Source organism: Rhinoderma darwinii, chromosome 5, assembly GCF_050947455.1.
Source record: "Rhinoderma darwinii isolate aRhiDar2 chromosome 5, aRhiDar2.hap1, whole genome shotgun sequence".
Lineage (NCBI taxonomy): Eukaryota > Metazoa > Chordata > Amphibia > Anura > Rhinodermatidae > Rhinoderma > Rhinoderma darwinii.
Genome location: NC_134691.1, coordinates 318,606,661 through 318,629,190, shown reverse-complemented (window position 1 = coordinate 318,629,190; position 22,530 = coordinate 318,606,661). Strand labels below are relative to the sequence as shown.

At 44.1% G+C, this 22,530-nt stretch overlaps 1 protein-coding gene across 7 annotated transcripts in view; it reads right to left on the bottom strand.

The window, feature by feature from the left end:
- The window catches only part of ARHGAP21 (Rho GTPase activating protein 21), a 158,174-nt gene that overhangs the window by 88,065 nt on the left and 47,579 nt on the right, over positions 1–22,530 (bottom strand). For all 7 annotated transcript variants that reach the window (XM_075827539.1, XM_075827540.1, XM_075827534.1 and 4 more), the window contains exons 2-3: positions 13,837–14,016; positions 4,471–4,495 (exon numbers count right to left, since the gene is read on the bottom strand). In XM_075827539.1, coding sequence (XP_075683654.1) covers positions 4,471–4,495; positions 13,837–14,016 — 205 coding nt within the window. The remainder of the gene's footprint in view (positions 1–4,470; positions 4,496–13,836; positions 14,017–22,530) is intronic.

Genomic DNA, 22,530 nt, shown 5'->3' with positions numbered 1-22,530 from the left:
ATGTTGTCATGTTTGTATGTGTATATGTGCATGTATGTTTGCATGTATGTATGTTTGCTTGTATGTATGTTTGCTTGTATGTATGTTTGCTTGTATGTATGTTTGCTTGTATGTATGTTTGCTTGTATGTATGTTTGCTTGTATGTATGTTTGCATATTTGTATGTGTATATGTGCATGTATTTTTGCTTGTATGTATGTTTGCTTGTATGTATGTATGTATGTATGTATGTATGCTTGTATGTATGTATGTATGTATGTATGTATGTTTGCTTGTATGTATGTTTGCTTGTATGTATGTTTGCATGTATGTTTGCTTGTAGGTATGTATGTTTGCTTGTATGTATGTATGTATGTATGTTTGCATGTATGTATGTTTGCTTGTATGTATGTTTGCTTGTATGTATGTTTGCTTGTATGTATGTTTGCATGTATGTATGTTTGCATATACGTATGTTTGCTTGTATGTATGTTTGCTTGTATGTATGTATGTATGTTTGCATGTTTGTATGTGTATATGTGCATGTATGTGTATATGTGCATGTATGTTTGCTTGTATGTATGTTTGCTTGTATGTATGCTTGCTTGCTTGTATGTATGTTTGCATGTATGTATGTTTGCTTGTATGTTTGCTTGTATGTATATTTGCTTGTATGTATGTTTGCTTGTATGTATGTTTGTATGTGCATGTATGTGTATATGTGCATGTATGTTTGCATGTATGTATGTTTGCATGTATGTATGTTTTCTTGTATGTATGTTTTCTTGTATGTATGTTGTCATGTTTGTGTTTTCATGTATGTGTTTTCATGTATGTATGTTGTCATGTTTGTATGTGTATATGTGCATGTATGTTTGCATGTATGTATGTTTGCATGTATGTATGTTTGCATGTATGTATGTATGTTGTCATGTTTGTATGTGTGTATGTTTTCATGTATGTGTTTTCATGTAGGTATGTTTGCATGTATGTATGTTTGTATGTATGTTTTCATGTATGTATGTTGTCATGTTTGTATGTGTATACGTGCATGTATGTTTGCATGTATGTATGTATGTTTGTTTGTATATATGTCTGTATGGCCATGTATGATACTGTCTGCTGGCACCCTGTATCTAAGCCAACTTTGCCGCAGGCTTCTATACATGGTATAACAGTCAGTATCACACATGAAAGTGAAAGTAAGCCTACGACATGTTTTATTTCATTTTTTTTTTTATATTTTTGATTTTTTACAGGTTTGGTGTTTGGACTACGTCGGTTTCGAGGACTACTTAGATGACGCTTTTTTTTTCATCAATAAAATGGTTAATGAGGGTTGTGTTGGGGGTGCTTTATTTCAATAAAATATTTTATCTATATCTTTGTGTTTTCTTTTCAAGTTTTATTACTATCACTTTAGTAATGGCCGCTGTCTGAGTGACAAGGTCCATTACTAAGGGGAGGCTTAGTGTTAGCCGGTACAGAGGCTAACACTAAACACCATTATTACCCCGGTACCCACCACCACCAGGGGTGCCGGGAAGAGCTGGGTACGATCCAGTACCCGACCATCTGTTGTGATGGTCGGGTACTGGGGCGGCCGCAGGCTGGTATTATGAGGCTGGGAAGGGCCAAAAACAGTGGACCTTCCCACCCTTGTAATGCTAGGCTGCTGCTGCTGTGTTGTATCTGGCTGGTTATAAAAATGGGGGGGACCCCACGTCATTTTTTTTTATTATTTATTTATTATTTTTATTAAAAAGACATGGGGTTCCACCCAATTTATCATAACCAGCCACAAACAACACAGTGTTATTAGCCTGGGAATGTACTAAACCAGTGGCCCCTCCCACCCGTGTAATGCCAGGCTGCTGCGGCCTTGTATATGGCTGGTTATTAAAAATGTGGGGGACCCAACGTCTATTGTTAAATTTTACAAAAAAACGACGTGGGGGTCCCCCCCATTTTTATAACCAGCCCGATACAACACAGCAGCAGCAGCCTAGCATTACAAGGGTGGGAAGGTCCACTGTTTTTGGCCCTTCCCAGCCTCATAATACCAGCCTACGGCCGCCCCAGTACCCGACCATCACAACAGATGGTCGGGTACTGGATCGTACCAAGCTCTTCCCGTCACCCCTGGTGGTGGTGGGTACCGGGGTAATAATGGGTGGTTAGTGCTAGCCTCTGCACCGGCTAACACTAAGTACCGCCTTAATAATGGACGCTGTCAATCAGCCAACTGCCATTATCTAGGCACTAATAAAGTTTGAAAAAAAAACACAAAGACAATTTTTTTTTATTGAAATAAGAAATCCCCAACAAAACCCTCGTTAACCATTTTATTAAAATGTGAAAAAACGTAGATCTACGCAGTAGTCCAACGAATCGAAAGACGTAGTCCAATCGGTACATCAAAATCTGCAACAACATTAAAAAAAAGTTAGCAATGTGAACAATACCGATACTTATACTCACCTACTCACACACAAACAACCACACACAAACATATACACAAACACATATAAACACACACCCATATATTACACAAACACACACATAAACACATACACACACACACATATACACACACACACATATACACACACATATACACACACACACACATATACACAAACACATGTACACAAACACACCCATATATACACAAACATATATACACACACACACACATATATACACAAACACACACACATACAAAAACACACACAAACATATACACACAAACCTATACACATATGCACAAACACACCCATATATACACAAACACACACACACATATGCATACATATACACATATGCACAAACACACCCATATATACACAAACACACCCATATACACACAAACACACACATATACACACACATATACATATACAAAAACACACAAACATATACACACAAACATATGCACAAACACACCCACATACACAAACACACACACACATAAACACACACACAAACATATACACAAACACACATATACACACAAACATATACACAAACACATGTACACAAACAAACCCACATATACACAAACATATACATATATACACAAACACACCCATATATACACATACACAAACACACCCATATATACACAAACACACACACATAAACACACCAAAAAAGCACACACACATATACACACAAACATATACACACAAACATATGTACACAAACACACCCATATATACACAAACACATACACAAACCCACACATATACAAAAACACACACACACACACAAACATATACACAAACACACCCATATATACACAAACACATACACAAACCCACACATATACAAAAACACACACACACACACACAAACATATACACAAACACACCCATATATATACACACACAAATATACACAAACATATACACACAAATACACCCATATATACACTCACACATAAACACACACACATATACACAAACACACCCATATATACACAAACACAGACACACACACACACACACACACACACACACACACTTACCTTTAGCGGAGCGCAGACTTCTCGCGACGGGTGCCTTCCACTTCATCTCCTTGCATCTCCTGCGCATGCGCCGAGATGCGCCGAGATGCGCGTTCATGAGTAAATGACATCCTCTGCTCCGGACGCAGAGGATGTCATTACGCATGCGCGGCCACCGCTAAAGGTAAATAGCGGTGGCCGGGAACCTAGGCAACGAGCAGGATACAAAGAGGGACCGACCGCAACTTCAATCAACGATATCAAGAAAACGACATCGCTGGACGACGGACAGGTAATTAGAATTCTTCTTATTTTTACATGGGGGAGCTAACTAGCACCATTTATCAACTTGGGACAACCCCTTTAACTTTCATACTGGCTAGAATAAAACGCACTTTTCCTTAAAAAAATAATAATAATCAGCTCTGCTACATCTCACGCGCTCATGCAGCTGCTGGGAGAATGTGAAGTCATGCTCTGTGCTGAAAATCACAAATCAAACATAAGTCCAGGAGTGACTCACGGCCGACACTTATCACCAGGGCGCAGGCATTGTCAACAAGGGACAGTCCCATACAGAACTGCCAAATAAAAACGGCGCACTTCACTTCCTTCTCATGGCGGAGCTCTGGGGGCAGTTTACTAAATTTGTTGCCTAAAATACTTAATCTTTTAGACTGAATGCGCCCAAAAAAGGTGCAAATACATTGACAAATATGGGTCTGTATTTATATGTAAACTGAAATATTTCTTTAAAATAGAAGTGCCCTTTAAGTGCAAATTTATGACAAGCTCCATTTGGAATAAAAGGGGATTTTTGTAAAAAATTTTTGCATGTGACCCTCTAGGATATGTATAGCCAATAGAGAATGTTCTTCCACTCTGGACTGTCTCCTATTGGATAAAGCCGAGAGACGAGTGCCATTGAGATGTAAAAACTATTAAAATGATCTAATTCAAATATTTAGAACATAAAAACTCACCTCCACGATTTCCATTCTCTTCATCCTGAAAGACATAAGATTGTAAAACATTTAGGATTTATTTAAAATGTACAATCACATAATTTTTCCCAAACCTCTGCAAAACGTGATGCTGTGTAATGCCTAGTGCAGGCCCTGAGGGGGCGGTGCATGACAGGAAGTCTGTGTCATGCACCGCCCCCCTCAGTCACTGCGATAGGTAGAACCGTTTTACCCAGAGTGCACCTTTAAATTTGACAAACTGCAGTTGTCCCATCTGTTACGAGAAATAAGGCGATAAGGACTATATGAGAAGAGAATTCGCAGGACCTCCAGGGAACTCAAAAACAGGGACTCGAATAGTTAATGTCAATGGTCTACTGAACACTTCTCATTTTCTTAATCTCCAAAATATTTGCATTAACTTAAATACTTCGGCCTGGTTTGTAAACGGGATCTAGCACCAGGTCCTTTAGGATCAGGGACTACAGTGCAAGTAGTAAGGCCCTGTTCACATCACGTTTGAGCCTTCCGTCAGACATATGTATACCTCCGTCAGACGGCTTTGACACATGCCGTGGTACAGGCATACGTCACCAATAGGCTCCCATTGTTGAGGGGAAAAAAAAAAAAAAAAAAGGAGTATACCGCCATGTCTACATTTTTCTATAGAGCAAAACAAAAAAATATATACTGATGTATACTAGCCCAGACAGGCACTATTTTGGCCCCTATCGGATGAATGGAGCCCTATGGATACATTTGGCATATACACCGGGAGCTTTTTCTGTACTGTAATGTAGGGCTCAAATGTGATGTGAACAGGACCTTAGAGGTCTAACGAACAAGCAATCCATATCCCCGGTGCAGCAATGTTGCCAAAAAAATAAACGTTGCCACGGTTGTCCATGGACTGTTTCTGGTATTGCAGCTTATCCACATTTGAGTTACTATGAATCAGCTGCAATACCAGACATAACCTATGGACAGGAGTGGCAGTTTTTATTGGGGGAGGGGGGTAATTTTTAGACATATCCTTTGATGACATTTAATGTAAACCGTTTATTGGGGCATTATGGTTAAAAAAAATAAAATAAAAATTAGTTTAGATTAAAAAAACGTTCTAAAAAATCTCTTAACACCCGCCCTCCACCATGACGAATAGTAAAAAGAAGAGTCTTCCAGACGTAGATCCTTCATGTCCAAGTCTCAGGTCATCTGGGAAATAAACATAAAGGAGCTTCAGACTTCTTAAGTAAGGACACCCAAAAAGCAACAGCTGGCAAAAGTCTCCGCAGAAAGCAAAGGAAAAATAGAGATCTCTGGCAGTATGGCCAAGTCCCAAACAGGAAGAGATGATCACTGGTAAGACGGGTGTATAAACAGACACGAGCGGGATGTTATAATGGAAGTGGACACTACTGTATGAACATGTATCTCCGATAAATCTATCGGCAGTACAATACAAGGCTTTCCTGCCGCAGGATGTAGTCCCGGGGCATACGCTTATGGTTCAGAGAAGAAACAAGCGAGGGAAGTGGTACAGTCAAGAGTTCAGTCTACTCTTGGCAGGCGGAGACCAGGAGGCATCCTCCGGAGTCACGCAAAAGTACACGAACACCTGATGGATTATCTTATGTAACATTACTAGTGAATGTCTTACAGAAATATCTGAGCTTACACAGCTAGGTCCTCAACATTATTAGAACTTCCATGATATACATGATTCAAGTGAATGGGGTTGAGCTGCAATACCAGACACAGCCCATGGACAAAAGTGGCGCTGTTTCTTAAGAAAAAAAGGGGGAGCTCACTGCATAGGGGGTTTTTGCAGCACTCACTGAACTCAATAATAAATGCAAATGAAGTAAGCTCCACCTAGTGGGGAGCCTTTAATTAGACTGCGGACTAACCAGCGTCAGCGGTTACACTAGACTGCGGACTGACCGGCGGCAGCGGTTACACTAGACTGCGGACTGACCGGCGGCAGCGGTTACACTAGACTGCGGACTGACCGGCGGCAGCGGTTACACTAGACTGCGGACTGACCGGCGGCAGCGGTTACACTAGACTGCGGACTGACCGGCGGCAGCGGTTACACTAGACTGCGGACTGACCGGCGGCAGCGGTTACACTAGACTGCGGACTGACCGGCGGCAGCGGTTACACTAGACTGCGGACTGACCGGCGGCAGCGGTTACACTAGACTGCGGACTGACCGGCGGCAGCGGTTACACTAGACTGCGGACTGACCGGCGGCAGCGGTTACACTAGACTGCGGACTGACCGGCGGCAGCGGTTACACTAGACTGCGGACTGACCGGCGGCAGCGGTTACACTAGACTGCGGACTGACCGGCGGCAGCGGTTACACTAGACTGCGGACTGACCGGCGGCAGCGGTTACACTAGACTGCGGACTGACCGGCGGCAGCGGTTACACTAGACTGCGGACTGACCGGCGGCAGCGGCTACACTAGACTGCGGACTGACCGGCGGCAGCGGCTACACTAGACTGCGGACTGACCGGCGGCAGCGGCTACACTAGACTGCGGACTGACCGGCGGCAGCGGCTACACTAGACTGCGGACTGACCGGCGGCAGCGGCTACACTAGACTGCGGACTGACCGGCGGCAGCGGCTACACTAGACTGCGGACTGACCGGCGGCAGCGGCTACACTAGACTGCGGACTGACCGGCGGCAGCGGCTACACTAGACTGCGGACTGACCGGCGGCAGCGGCTACACTAGACTGCGGACTGACCGGCGGCAGCGGCTACACTAGACTGCGGACTGACCGGCGGCAGCGGCTACACTAGACTGCGGACTGACCGGCGGCAGCGGCTACACTAGACTGCGGACTGACCGGCGGCAGCGGCTACACTAGACTGCGGACTGACCGGCGGCAGCGGTTACACTAGACTGCGGACTGACCGGCGGCAGCGGTTACACTAGACTGCGGACTGACCGGCGGCAGCGGTTACACTAGACTGCGGACTGACCGGCGGCAGCGGTTACACTAGACTGCGGACTGACCGGCGGCAGCGGTTACACTAGACTGCGGACTGACCGGCGGCAGCGGTTACACTAGACTGCGGACTGACCGGCGGCAGCGGTTACACTAGACTGCGGACTGACCGGCGGCAGCGGTTACACTAGACTGCGGACTGACCGGCGGCAGCGGTTACACTAGACTGCGGACTGACCGGCGGCAGCGGTTACACTAGACTGCGGACTGACCGGCGGCAGCAAAAAATTTCATAGCCAAATTGTATCTTTCGGTCGTTTTTGTGACCCTTTTAGTCCCGATCTGGAGCCCTGTGTGATCAGTATTAACAGCTGCTTATGTGAACAAACAAACATTGACATTCCACTGATGAAGGAAAGAGGACTGCCATGAAGCCGGAGCTTTCTGCAAAGCGACACCCGGTCAGACTGCGTACAGTAACGAAACCATTCCAGAGAACGCAAAACGAACAGCAGCTCCACCTCTGCGGTACTTATCAGAACATGCACAGGGCGATTCAAAAATGGAGAAAAGTAAAGGCCTGTAGTTAAAGGGTTTTCCCCATCAGGGACATTTATGGCATATCCACAGGATATGTCAAATGTCACCTATCTCTAAAACGGAGCCCCCTAAACCCCGCTCTACCTCTTTGTGTTGCAGCTGAAGTGTGCGATTCCCAACCATGAATGACAGAAACCACGTCGCTGAGCTACGCTATGTCCGTAAGTCCCATAAAACCGAATGGTAATTACAGAAACAGTAGCTCGCACGCAACGTTGCTTTTGTAACAGACATTCGCTACTATGGGAGTTACCGAAAAAGCATAGCTCATCGAGCTACGCAGTTTTTTTCATTGTCGGAAATCACACGCTTCAGCCACAACACGGAGGTAGAACGGGGTTTAGGGGACACGGTTCTAGAGTTAGGTGCAGGTTCCAGAGGTGGGACCCGCATCGATCTGACATTTATGACATATCCTGTGGATATCTGATGGGAAAGCCCCTTTAAAGTAATATCAGTGGTAAGTGGCCATTGACTGAAAATCAAAGCAAAACTGGCAAAGTTAACCAGAGCAACCAATCACAGCACAGCTTTCATTTTCCAGAGTCAAAATTTGAAATGTGATTGAAACACTACCGGAACGTTGGATCGGCCATGCAGGAAACAACAATTTACCAGTGTTGCGCTGGCCTCCACGATTGCCAGATCTAACCTGCAACTTTTCTGTGTGGCTGCATCAAGGACTCCGTGTATCTGCGCCCGCCCCCCTCCAGCCACAGGATCTGAACGACCTGAGACATATCCGAGGATATGCTGGCGCGCGTCTGGACAGAACTACCGCCTGGATTTATGCCGTGTCATCAATGGAAATCACTTTGAACATTTGCAGTGTATAGATGAAATTTGGATAGTGTATATTTTCATGTTGATACATTTGTGTTATGTTCTCTCATCCTTTTTGAAACACCCCGTATAATGTTGTTAATGGAATTGCTACTGTGGATGCGATCAGAAAATGTCCAATCGCAATGTTCTCCAGATACAGCGCAGGTGGCCGTCACACAGATGGACATGGTGGTTCAGCGGTTAGTGGTGGGTTCAAATATGGCCCCGGGCAATATCTGCATGGAGTGTGTATGTTCTCCCTGTGTTTGTGTGACTTGACTCCAACACTTCAAATTGGCGTGTGTGGTGAGAACGCGATAGGAAAATCAGATTACGAGCCCCATTGGGGACATGGCCTAATGTGAAGCGTAACAATCTCTTTACAGAGAAAATGTGAAAAAAAGTGTTGTTTTTTCTTCTTTATATGTGCGCTCCTTCTCCAGCTATACATCAGTCATTTGAGTGCTGTATGTGCAATATAGGAATAAAGTATATAATGAAAGCAGTGCTTGTGTATAAAAAAAAAATAAAAAAAAATAAAATGCAATGAACGATCACATTTATCATTGTCTGGTCATTACAAATACTTAAAAAAATAATAATAATCAGCTCTGCTACATCTCACGCGCTCATGCAGCTGCTGGGAGAATGTGAAGTCATGCTCTGTGCTGAAAATCACAAATCAAACATAAGTCCAGGAGTGACTCACGGCCGACACTTATCACCAGGGCGCAGGCATTGTCAACAAGGGACAGTCCCATACAGAACTGCCAAATAAAAACGGCGCACTTCACTTCCTTCTCATGGCGGAGCTCTGGGGGCAGTTTACTAAATTTGTTGCCTAAAATACTTAATCTTTTAGACTGACTCCCAGTTAGTGACTTGTCGCTTGTACATCGTCAAAGTGAAGCCACAGCATAAAGGACTGCGTATCAACTCCGGAACACAAGGCCTCATGTATCAATACTGTGACACAAAACAGCCTTGCTACTTATAGCAACCAATCACAGTGCAGCTTTCATGATTCCAGAGCAGCTCAAAAAATTAAAACTGCACTGCAATTGGCTGCTATGGGTAACCAGGCCAGGTTTCCTGTTAGACAGTTTTGATAAATCAGGCCCAATTTTACGCGTGTGGTCGGCAACATGTTCCACTACAACTCTCAGCATGTCCAAACAGCTGGCTGAAGAGGGAGAAAACTGATAGTATTCCTGTTGGAGTTCTTCTTTACATGCCATCATATTAGTACTATCCAATAAGACTAATTAAAGCTGCCCATACACAAGTAGTCAGAGGATACGGCCCCACCAGTCACACAAAAAAAATAGTGATCAGTTATGGGGGGTTTTTTGGTGGGGGGGGGGGGGGTTGGCAAGTCATCGGGTGAAAGACGCAGACTTGTTTTGTTTTTATTGTCAAATGATGTATGCGATGTTCTTGTATTCTTTGTGTTTCAACATCTCTGCTTGCAGTCAGTGAACAGAATGAACCTCTTATTCTCCCAGAGGCTGAAACACTTTCACAATCATGTCCAGCTGACACTTCTAGAGCTCATTACCAGCTGGTCATACAGATATACGATATACGCAAGCTATAAGTCAACAGATCCAGCAACAATTTAATATGTAAGGGAGCGGCCCGACTGACCCACGACAGCTGATGTGGGAAAACTAGGATCCATCATGTCTGATCCTTTATTTCATCCGAGAGTTATGTCCCGGCGATGTGTGGCAATAGCTCATCCACCTCGCCTAATGGCTATATTATGGTGGAGACGGGGGTTATAGCCATTAGCCTGTAGATAACCTTCTATGCACACGGCAGCGATCAGATTCATATAAACTGAAAACCTATGTGCATGCAAGTTCGTGTCGTTCCAGCAGAGAGCAGGAGAGAACTGTACAACTGGCGTAGGAACAGATCATACAACACAGAACAAAGGGTTAATCGTGGAGCAGATACTTGTGCCGGTGACTTTGGGTCACGGGGGATACAAGCCCTGCTTGCTGCAGCTGCTCGAAGGGCGGGTAAGAGCCCATGGGAACATTCGGGGTCAATAACAAAATGGTACAATGAACTTCATTCCTACTGTCTACATAGAAAGTAGAACTGTGAAGAATACTCATTAAGGTGATAGAGAACGGTATAGTAGCAATGACAAAACAGGCAGAAGCTTTCTTCTCAAAAGTATTGCCTCAATTAGGGGGCCTTCAGTGGGTAGTTTTACAACAGCTGGAGCGCCGCGGGTCAATGTAAAAGATTGCACTGCCATTGGCTACAGCTCCTTCCGTGGGTCAGTGTAAAAGATTGCACTGCCATTGGCTGCTGCTCCTTCCGTGGGTCAGTGTAAAAGATTGTACTGCCATTGGCTGCTTCTCCTTCCTCGGGTCAGTGTAAAAGATTGCACTGCCATTGGCTGCTGCTCCTTCCGCGGGTCAGTGTAAAAGATTGTACTGCCATTGGCTACTGCTCCTTCCGCGGGTCAGTGTAAAAGATTGTACTGCCATTGGCTACTGCTCCTTCCGCGGGTCAGTGTAAAAGATTGTACTGCCATTGGCTGCTGCTCCTTCCGTGGGTCAGTGTAAAAGATTGTACTGCCATTGTCTGCTGCTCCTTCCGTGGGTCAGTGTAAAAGATTGCACTGCCATTGGCTGCTGCTCCTTCCGCAGGTCAGTGTAAAAGATTGTACTGCCATTGGCTGCTGCTCCTTCCGCGGGTCAGTGTAAAAGATTGTACTGCCATTGGCTGCTGCTCCTTCCTCGTGTCAGTGTAAAAGATTGTACTGCCATTGGCTGCTGCTCCTTCCGCGGGTCAGTGTAAAAGATTGTACTGCCATTGGCTGCTGCTCCTGGGCATCAGTTTAAACCGCTATTCCTCAGCTCATTCCCCGACAGGGACATCATATATCACATCACATGTATAAAAATCTATAGACACCATACTAATTAAGTATTATTTGTTTAGTGAGATGACATCACCCAGCATGAGGTCATCCATGTGAACTGCCCACTTGTCACTGCTGTTCTCAAACCGCAAGGAAGGGGTTGAAGGTGTACCAGACACAGGGGCCTATTGCTCTTCTACATTTACAACCAGTATCGATAAACTAAGGATGATGTGTAATAACACTGCATGTCAGTGTATTATGAGTGTTTGCCTTGGACTGGACAGAATGCACACTAGTGCTTGCCACAAAGGTAACATAACTGCACTCAATATCAGCCAATATGTCCGACATTGCTACAGAGAAGGCTAAAGATAGCTCCAATGCCAATTACAATAGTAGGGGAAAGGAAAAAAAAAAATCAATAAAAAAAAAAGAATAATAAAATCACAATTCTTGGAATACTTGGTAAATACGACTGGAAGATATTTGAGGATAATCACCAGTGGTGTGGTCAATCCAGCTGTAAGAGGCCACCATGACGTGCAGACACAGGGACATGTCACAGTTGCAGCCAATCACTGGCCATAGTGGTTCACCCCTTTAAAAGCCTATGTAAAGATTAGGGAATTACATAAACAGCAAATCCATAGGATATTATAAGAATCCGTAAGTGTGAGCAGGAATGCTGCGAAGACGACAAGCACTACAACGCTATGTAAAGCTCATCGGCATCCCAACCGCAGATACTTTGTTCTGTAGTGAGATAAGCCGCTAGGGGTGTTCAGCAGCAGCTAGTCTCCCCCTCCCCATTGAAATAAACATGAACGCTCGGGCCTAGAAAGCGTGCATGGTAATGTGGAGGTCAGGGGAGACAGACTACCACAATTTTTTGCGAATTATCTTGTGCAATACCAGACACAGCCCACAAAACAAAGGTGGTGCTGTTACTGGGTGGTAAACTTTTTTTTTTACTAATCGCAGGCCACTCATTTAAAGAGGCTCTGTCACCAGATTATAAGTGCCCTATCTACTACATAATGTGACCAATCAGCGTCATACACTTCTCCCCATTCATATACACAGCAGATAGTAATCTTACTAGATCACTATGTGCAGCCACATCACACAAACTAACGTTACTGACGTGTCCTGAGAGTTAATATATATACATCACCTCCAGCCACAGGACATGATGATATCTATTCACAATCCCGACACTTCAGTAACATTTGTGTGCGACTTACAGCACATCAAGATCACGCTGGGCTGTCATTTACAGCGTAATCTATGCTTGCTGTAAATCCCACACAAACGTTACTGAAGTGTCAGGATTGTGAATAGACATCACGTCCCGGCTGGATGCGATGTCTATTCACTCTCAGGACACTTCAGTAACGTGTGTGTGTGTGTGTGTGTGTGTGTGTGTGTGTGTGTGTGTGTGTGTGTGTGTGTGCATAGTGATCTAGTAATTATGTGCTGTGTAAATGAATGGGCAGAAGTGTATGACGCTGATTGGTCACTGATTGGTCAGCGTCATACACTTCTCTCCACAACGCCCACTTGGTCAAAAAGTAAAACACGCCCAGTTGTCGATTAACAAAGTAATTGGCATAAATCTAAAATAGGTCATAACTCCTTCAAAAATGATCATTTTTCTAAATAAAAAACATTGATGTAATCTATATTACAGCACCGATCACATCATGTACAATATAGGCCACTTATAATGTGGTGACAGAGACTCTAAAGCAATCCATAGACCAACTACAGTCTGCCATAAACAGAAGCTGCATTCTGTGGATGGCACCTGCAGAACAGTGAGAAATATCAGATTTCTTGCAGCCATGTTTGATTGTTAGCAGATAGACTATATCGTATTGGCCAGTGGAGGACCCTCAACGATGCCAGAACTACTTCCCACGTAGAACAGTAATATTCTAGGACATGGTACAAAACAAGCCAGCTACAAATTACTTATTAACTGATCAAATCGCACCCAAGGATCTCACAAAGGAAGTCTAGTAACAATAAACTACACACACAAAAAAAAAAAAAAAAAAAAAATGTTGATGGAGACTGGGTCACAGACTGCAAATTATCACACTCACCTTTATTGAAGTCTGTACTGCAGACTCAGGCGGGTAAACAATGAAGTGCCGCAACGTAAAACCAAAGCCCTCGGAAGCCCTCTTTAGCATAACAGTCTTTGGACCAGGCCAGCAAAACACTTCCTCCTCCGTCGGCGATACCATCTCACTGTGTTCTTGTCCATCTTTGTTTTTCGACACCTAAAAAAAAAATAAAAAAACATAAAAAGTTATTAAAAAAAATAAAAATAAAGACACAATAAAAATCTGCATTAAATAAGTGCACAATATCATCCTATAGAAAAAAAATGACAACGGAATAATACATTTTCTTTCCGGCTACGGTGGTTTTTACTAAAGCGAAGTACTGAACCTTTGCGGCAGACATCCCCTTTGTTCCATCACAGGGTAAGGGGATTCATCAGCCATACACATAGTACTACATTCAGACGGCAGCTGCTACTCCGACTCAGTTCTGACCTTTTGCCCCTGCGTCCCTCCCCCTTGAATACAGGCCCACATTCTGCAAATTCTGTCACCGGAGATAACAATCTGTATGTTGAACAAGTCATTAACTGGCACTGGCTAACCACAGAAACTACAGACCCCAAGCAACCAGACAGGGGGTGATATCTTTAATACATCATATAAGACATCTATATAACATAGGAAAGCCATCACCACCGCTGCCATATCCCCTCTAACCACAATCTATGGCCATAAACTATTGCTCTTTAAAGTGAAGCTCTAACATAAACCCAGGGCGGTGCGTCTCAGATACAGGAATTCCCATTTCCATCTTTCAGGATTGATTCATGGGGCAATGGCGAATAGTTCGGATCACTAATGATCGGTAGGTATCTACATGTTCGGCTGTGGACCACACTGGATGGAAATGTAAAGCTGGCCATAAAGTTTTAGGATTGGATAGGCCGTTCGCCCCGGGCATGCATACAACGAAGACTACTGCCAGCATCCTCGGCTGCATGTAGCGTGGTAGCTTTCATGGCCACCAATCAAACATCTGATCAACATTTGGATTACGGAATCGGATCTGTGTGTTGGAACGGATTGCTTTCTGGTATGTGACTCAAGAAACACTCCAGGAAAGACAGATAAACTGCGCTATACCCAGTGCAGGGTCATAAGGCCCTATTACAAGGGCCAATTATCGGGCAAAGGACCGATCGTATAAACGCTTGTTCCCAATTATTGCCCTGTGCCATCATGGCCACGATTAGCCGATGAACGCGCAAGCACTCGTTCATCGGCTAAACAGGGAGATGTGCTGCCGACATGAAAATGTACGGCGGCAAACTATCGGAGTAACAAGCGCGCGTCCCCATACCAGCATCTTGTGAAAGGAGCAAACGAGCTGTCTTGGAGATCGGCACTCGTTTACACAGCCCAAGTCGGGCTGTGTAATAGAACCCCTAGGTATCATCATGCAGCTGTGTGTCCATCACATGACCAGATTTTCTAGGAGTAAACAAAGCCGATACACCATACTGAAACTGTAACGAACCCAGCACCTGTGTGTCCATCACATGACCATGGACAGAATTTTATCCACTGGACGTAAACAATAAATGTTCCTACTGAATATCAACAAGAAGAGTTCTTAAAAACGAAGGAATTAATAGAGAAAGTTTTAGAAAATTGCATAACGTTCCATTATACAATAAACATTTGCTAAAATCTGAATACCTATTTAAGAAGCACGTTACGGGGGCACCGAATATTTTAATTGTTGTCGAAAGGCCTTTCATCTCTCAACATTTTAAAATTAAATCTGATGTCATTTGTTACATTGCATTTCCATCCCGACATTATTGAACCTGAGCAACTGAAGGTCAATTTTTTCTGAATCCAGATGGGATTACAAGACGAGAGCGCGTCATAATAGAGGATCCTATTGTTCCCTACAGCCAAGTGTGTCCGAGAAAGTGGAAATTAAAACTCTTCTTTCTCCATTCCAAGCACATTACTTCTCCAGGATAAATGTTTATTTGCAGTTTCAGAACTACATCCAAGCAAGCAGAGCATTTGTAAAGAACAGTTTAGTATTGGTAAAATATTACTGTGGGATGCCGCCAAAAACGGTGCGGATGCTTATAAAGGTTTGTGAAAGATACATTAAAATGTGTGGCAAAAGAAAAAAGTGGGAAAAGTGCAGCGGTACCAACCAGATTCCAGCTCATTTCGAAATGACGCATTTTTCAAGGACACCGAAGGCACTTTGTGTCATCATAAGGTGCCACTGAGGCCCCATATTCCCTCTAGAAGAAATACTTCCATGGAATAAAAAAAAAACAAAAAAAAACAAAAAAAAACAAAAACACACACTGGAGCATAAAGTAACCAGTATGGGTAGATTAAGGGTCTGTACGGATCCGAAAAACAGCCTTCAGCATGAGGCCTAAAGCTGTAGAAACATATAGAACTTATGGCGTTGCTAGCACCATGCCCGATTCAGCCATCACCGCATGCGGTTGCATCTTCATTCGACCATTTTGCCAGTGCCCCAGGTATCTTCCGACTTTACCAAACACCCCAGGTTGTTATTGATCCTCTGACTATTACTGCAATGCTCAGTTGAGACCCCTCACGTACAACATCGGATTTCACCCTCCATGGTAAAATCTACTACTGCAGTGTTTACTTGGTTATTACTCAAGGACAATAAATTCAGGACAAATGCAATAGAATTGATAGGATGCAAATCAATCCCATGGAGAGGATCATCCCACTATGACATATCTACGCACATATGCCCCTTTCCCAATGAGCGTCCAGATCAAGGACAAACACAAAACGCTGGGTAGATGGGGGATGGGATTTCAGGAGCGCCCGGATTGCATCTATATAGATAAACGTTAATATTTAAGCGCATGGAATTAACATGTGTTTAGCAGAAAGCGGGGATGGAGGTAAAATACCGCAAAGAATAGAGATCCACAGCTACAAACCTGGTGATCACATGGCTGCGGGACTGGGACTTTACATAAAACACAGGCTCTGGCATTTCTCTCCAGATCGTCAAATGTTATCTTATGTGTCCAACCGTGCTTATCATGTAAAACTCCAATTCCAGCCGCCTCGCATCATATGTGGTAAACCTGATAGGCAATGATCCTGATGAGCGTATGACTACAGTGTAATGTAAAAGTACACCGTCACCTTACAGAAAGACCCCAATTATAGACTAAAGAAACTACCCAGGTCCTAGCCAAGGGCTGTCCGTGATATTTCAGGGACGGTGCTTAATGCAGGGTTATCTGATCCCGGAAAAGTGGTGACAAATATGGCGACCTCCAACTGGTTTCAGCGCAGCTTTCCTATACTCCTGAATGTCACACAATGTCATAACATAACACAAAGTTACACACTCTGCGCCCAAAGCACTGCAAATATAGGCAGATTGCTGTGCAGGAGCCTGAGAAAAAGGTCAGCGGTAACAGCGGAGGAAGCGATAATGGCAGCCGTGGCCCACAAACAAGTTAAGGCTATATACATACTGGCGTCATGGCTTCCGTTTATAACAGATCCGCTGCCAGTGCCGGATCCATTGTACTAAAGGGAGAGTTCACGTGGCGTTCTTGGACAGGCAGAAAACAAAACAAAAAACAGCGGTATGCTCTTCCAGTGGTTTTCGCCTCCGGCCTCCCAAAAAAAAGTGGCGCTCGCTCGTTTGGAGCCTTATTTTTTTTGCAGTGTTTTTTTGTTTTTTTTAATTAGAATCAATGGGTGTGGGCAAAAAACACTGCAAAAAAGGCTCCAAACGAGCGCCTCAGGATTTTCCTGCCTCCCATTGATTTCAATGGGAGGCCAGAGGTGGGAACCGCTCGATAACAGAGCATGCCTTTTTTTTCCGCGTGCAAGCAAATCAAATCAATTGGAGGGGGTGCAAACTGTGACGTTTCTTGGAGCGGATTCCGGCGTGGCTTCCGCGTCAGAATCAGCACCATAAAAAGCTGCGTGAAGTACTCTTAAGAACCCAAATGACAGATCACACTGACTTAAGGGACTGTTCACATCTGTGTTGGAGGCTTCGTTACGGGACTGCAGAGAGCCGGTCGTGCCAGCTGCGTTATTGCTTCTGGTAAAACGGACATCCTGACGGAACCCATTAAAGTCAATGGATTCCGTCGGGCACCGATGGCATCTATCATACAACGGTACCGGAGTTTCTGGTAGTTTTAGGGTATGTTCACACGGCAGCGTCCGTAACGGCTGAAATTACGGGGCTGTTTTCAGGAGAAAACAGCCCCGTCATTTCTGCCGTAAAGGCATGTGCAGGCGTCTTTCGCTGCGTCCATTACGGACGTAACTGGAGCTGGTTTTCCATGGAGTCCATGGAAAACGGCTCCATTTATGTCTGAAGAAGTGACATGACACTTCTTTGGCGCTGGCGTCTATTTACGCGCCGTCTTTTGCTTTCAATGGGCAGATGTTTGTCAGCGCTTTCAAGCCGTATTTTCGGACGTAATTCCAGGCGTAAAACGCCTGAATTACGTTCGTAAATAGGCCGTGTGAACATACCATTATTGCTCTGCTCCGCAGAGCAATGTAAACACCAACGCAGGTGTGAACCCAGCCTAAGGCTTTGTTCACATCTGTGTTGGTGATTTCCGAATGACAGCAGTGACGGATCCGTCACATGACTAACACCAACAGCGCCCGATGAAACCCCGTTCCTGTAATTTTGCTGAACAAAAACCGTGCTACATGCTGTGCTATTTTGTCCAGGATTTTCTGACGGAATTCACAACGGAGGCTCCAGCGCACATGTGAACTCAGCCTTATAATGGGGGTCTGTCAGGGATTTTCGCAGTTCTGAATGCCGTGCTAGAATCCCCCACACAAACGTGAACACCGCCCACTAGTAAACATCTGACTAGAATTTGATGAGAACTCGGTCTTCTGTTTATTGGTTTTAGTTTTTAGGGTGTAACGCGCTCGCAAGCAACATGGTCTCTTGCCGTTTTACACATTAAAAACGATGCAAAAAATCTTACAAGCTGACAGGAATTTCACTAAAGTTAAGCCCTACGAAGCGTTGCAGATTTTCTTTCCAGCACGTAAGCAGCCTGGTAATTGCCATAGCAACAACAAACGCAGGCGATTCAGTATGGCAGCGAAGCAAGAGGTTTACGCAAGCAAAAAAGACGACAATTTTGCTTTTATTTTGTGTGGGAGAAGCAGCTTTAAGCTGCAGGTGACAGAATCCTATTTTTTGTAGTGCGGCCGGATCTATTGGCAGGCAGCGCGGCCCCTGAATAGAGCACAAACAGCAGCTCCCTAATGGGCTGATCACATTGCATTGCGTCTCTATGGCAACAAGGGCCGGAGCCAGGGCTTGTTTGCGGGTGGTGGGAGGAGGCCCGAGTCTCCCTGCCAGCTCTGTGGGAAGAACGTTCAGTCTCTGGTGACTAGGCCTCCATAGCCGATCACCACCTGAGACTGCACAGGGAGAAGACCAGATCGCTTACAAAGCCATGATATTGAGCCTGAAATGGAGAGGAGAGGGAAGGAGGCAGCAAAATAAAAGACAACCTCAAACCCTCAGTATCTCTCCATTTTAATATTTGCCCATGCAGGTACCAGCTTCTGCCTGGCAACAATACATTGCCGGAGGGGTGCACAATGCGAGCTACGCGAAGTACCTACATCACAGCAGCCGTCAATAGTTGAAGATGAATGCCCTCTGGCACAGAGCACGGCAATTTTATTTAGCATTTTTTCACACATCTAGATTTTGTTTTGAAAGGTATAAAATAAAATGCACTGGTTTCAGGAGGAAATTATTAGAGCACATATAAATATATACACACATGCCAGCCATGAGGTGGTGCAAAGCAAAGTAGTGTCTATCAAGCTTGACCAACTTATTCATGCCACGTGCGCTATTTTGATAAATTTAGTGCTATGTGCTCCATTCCTCTGCCGGCTACTAAATACAAGCATCTTCCGAATCGATTGATAAATCTCACCCATTGTGTTTCAATTCCTCACAAATAATCCTGCGTTGTTCACTATGTGCAGCCACATACACACACATTAACGTTACTGAGGCGTCTTGACAATAAAACGACATCGCGTCCAACCAGGACGGGATGTCTATTCACAATTCCGACACTTCGGTAACGTTTGTGTGTGACTTACAGCACAGCACATCGAGATCACGTTCTACTATCATTTACAGCGTGATCTCTGTGCTGTGCGTCACACACAAACGTTACTGAAGTGTCGCGATTGTGAATAGACATCCCGTCCTGGTTGGACACGATGTCTTTTTACTGTCAAGACACTTCAGTAACGTTAATGTGTGTATGTGGCTGCACATAGTGAACATCGCAGGATCCCTATGTGCTGAATACATGAATGGAGAGAAGTGCATGACGCCGATTGGTCACTGATTGGTCAGCATCATACACTTCTCTCCACAACGCCCACTTGGTCAAAAGTAAAAACACACCCAGTTGGGCATTAAGAAAGTCATTAGCATAAAGCTAAAAATCACTCATAACTTGGTGAAAATAGATAATTTTTCTAAATAAAAACCACTGCTGTTACCTACATTACAGCGCCGATCACATTGTGTAGGAGATCGGGCACTTATAATCTGCTGACAGAGCCTCTTTAAAGTGCCAAAAAAGGAAAGCTGCTGCCTATGGTAATGAAGCGGATCCCCTGCCGCATGTGTCATTGCAGCTGATTGGCTGAAAATATCAAAACTTCTATTTTCAGAATGTACTGAAATCCCCCACTGTTCCGTTATATAGGACACTGGTACTTACAACAGACTAGAAAGCACTGAGCTCCAGATTGTCTCGAACTACTGTGAATTGGAATACTATATGTTTTTCCATTTATAGTCTTCAAATAAAGAAACATTTATCGCCGTATTTTTCCCCCATTTCTCTTAACTCCCAGTCAGTTGAGATAAATGACCATGATTATATTTGGGCCGCAGCTGCACCGTCCTGAGGAATCCCCCGGGAGGGGAAAGAATGATGCAGGCTCTAGATATGGCATTTCCATCTTCTATGATATTTCAGCTCACGCTTTGGGACTCCCGATCAATACAGCTCCGCTGGAGAAGACAAGCCCCGGCTGTACAAACCTCACACTACTACACTGACATAATCAGATCCTCTCTAGGTCATGTATTTCTTATCTAGGAATATATACTCCTAAGGCCTTATTCACACAAGCTTGTCCGATTTGCGCCTGAATAAACCGGACCATTTTTAATCCATATGAATGCCCGCGTTGCGTCCGTGTGGTTTCCTTGCTGTCCATTTTTTTCACTCACACATAGGACTTCAATGAGCGAACATGTTTTGCAAAAACAGACCACAATCGGACATGCATAGGGTTTCTCAACAGATAAACGCTTGGCGAAAAAAATAAATGGTTGTGTGAATAGTCTTTGTGAATTGTATATACGTCAGTGTGCTGTCCGTTGTTAAAACACAAAGCACATGGACCAGAAATAAGTTTGTGTGAATAAGGCCTTAGAGACTCGTACAGTCAGAAATCCATCCTCCTTCCACTTCAATAAAGGGTTAGGATATCACCAGGATCGTCTTACCTAAAAGAAGCTCATGAATGCACCTACACCCCAGAAATGTCACCTGGTCACAGCCAGATACACCAATAAAATATATCTTGTGTAGGAGATTGTATCGCAGCACAAGAAACCCCCCTGCTGATCTGTACTAAGGAGCCGCAGGGATGCTGTGTGCAGCCATACAATGCATTGTTTAGTCCCGTATTTTCGGAAATATAGTATTTGATGGAGCATGCAACAATTTTTATGTAAAATGAGTTAAAGCAGGAAAATCATTCTTTCCCGGTTTATAAAGCAAATGAGATAAAAGTTGGTTAAAGTAATGGCGGTCGTTTTATTGTAGAGTTATCCGTTTCAGGTCACCGTTCGATGACGTTAGCCGCACTAACTACGATGTCTGCTGTGTGGACTGGAGGTCAGTCTCTTTCATATGCTATGAGACATACATTGAGGCTTTTACCTAACCAACTTTACAAACCGGGGGGGGAGGAGAGAAAAAAAGAATGCTTCTTTAAATGTTTAAATGATAAAATTCTAGCAGCAGCCACTAGGGTGAGCTTAGGAGCCTCTTGCATACTGTTGTATTACTAAGTTATATGTATAAACAGTATGCAGTAGGCTCCTATGCTCCCTCTAGTGGTGGCTGCGAGCAGACAGAATTTGATCACTTTCTTTCCTCTGATATATAATACCACATCTTTTTCCATTGGCTATTGTACAGCTATTAAAACATGATTGAAATGTAAAAAAAAAAATTCTCTAACTGGCTCCCTACATCTAAAGTTATCTATCTGTTGACCCCTGCCAAACCGCATTAGATTAGTAACAGACAGGAATCTTGGTTCAGTTGTCACTACTGCTGGAGATACAACATGTGAAAAAAGACCATTGAGACACAACAAAAAATTTCCCGCCACCAATCATGTGCCAGGAGCCTATAGATTGACAAGAGGCTAAATCCGGAGAAAGCGGCCGTGTGATTAAGATCTAGATAAATAAGTGTAGGAGTAAACTGAAGGCATGCAAAGCGCTCATAGCAGCAAACACAGGGATTAACCAGGAGATCATCTGAATGCTTCTTATACCAGCAGCTTCCCAGGGAAAAACTACAACGATGTCCTTCCAAATAACGAAGATGG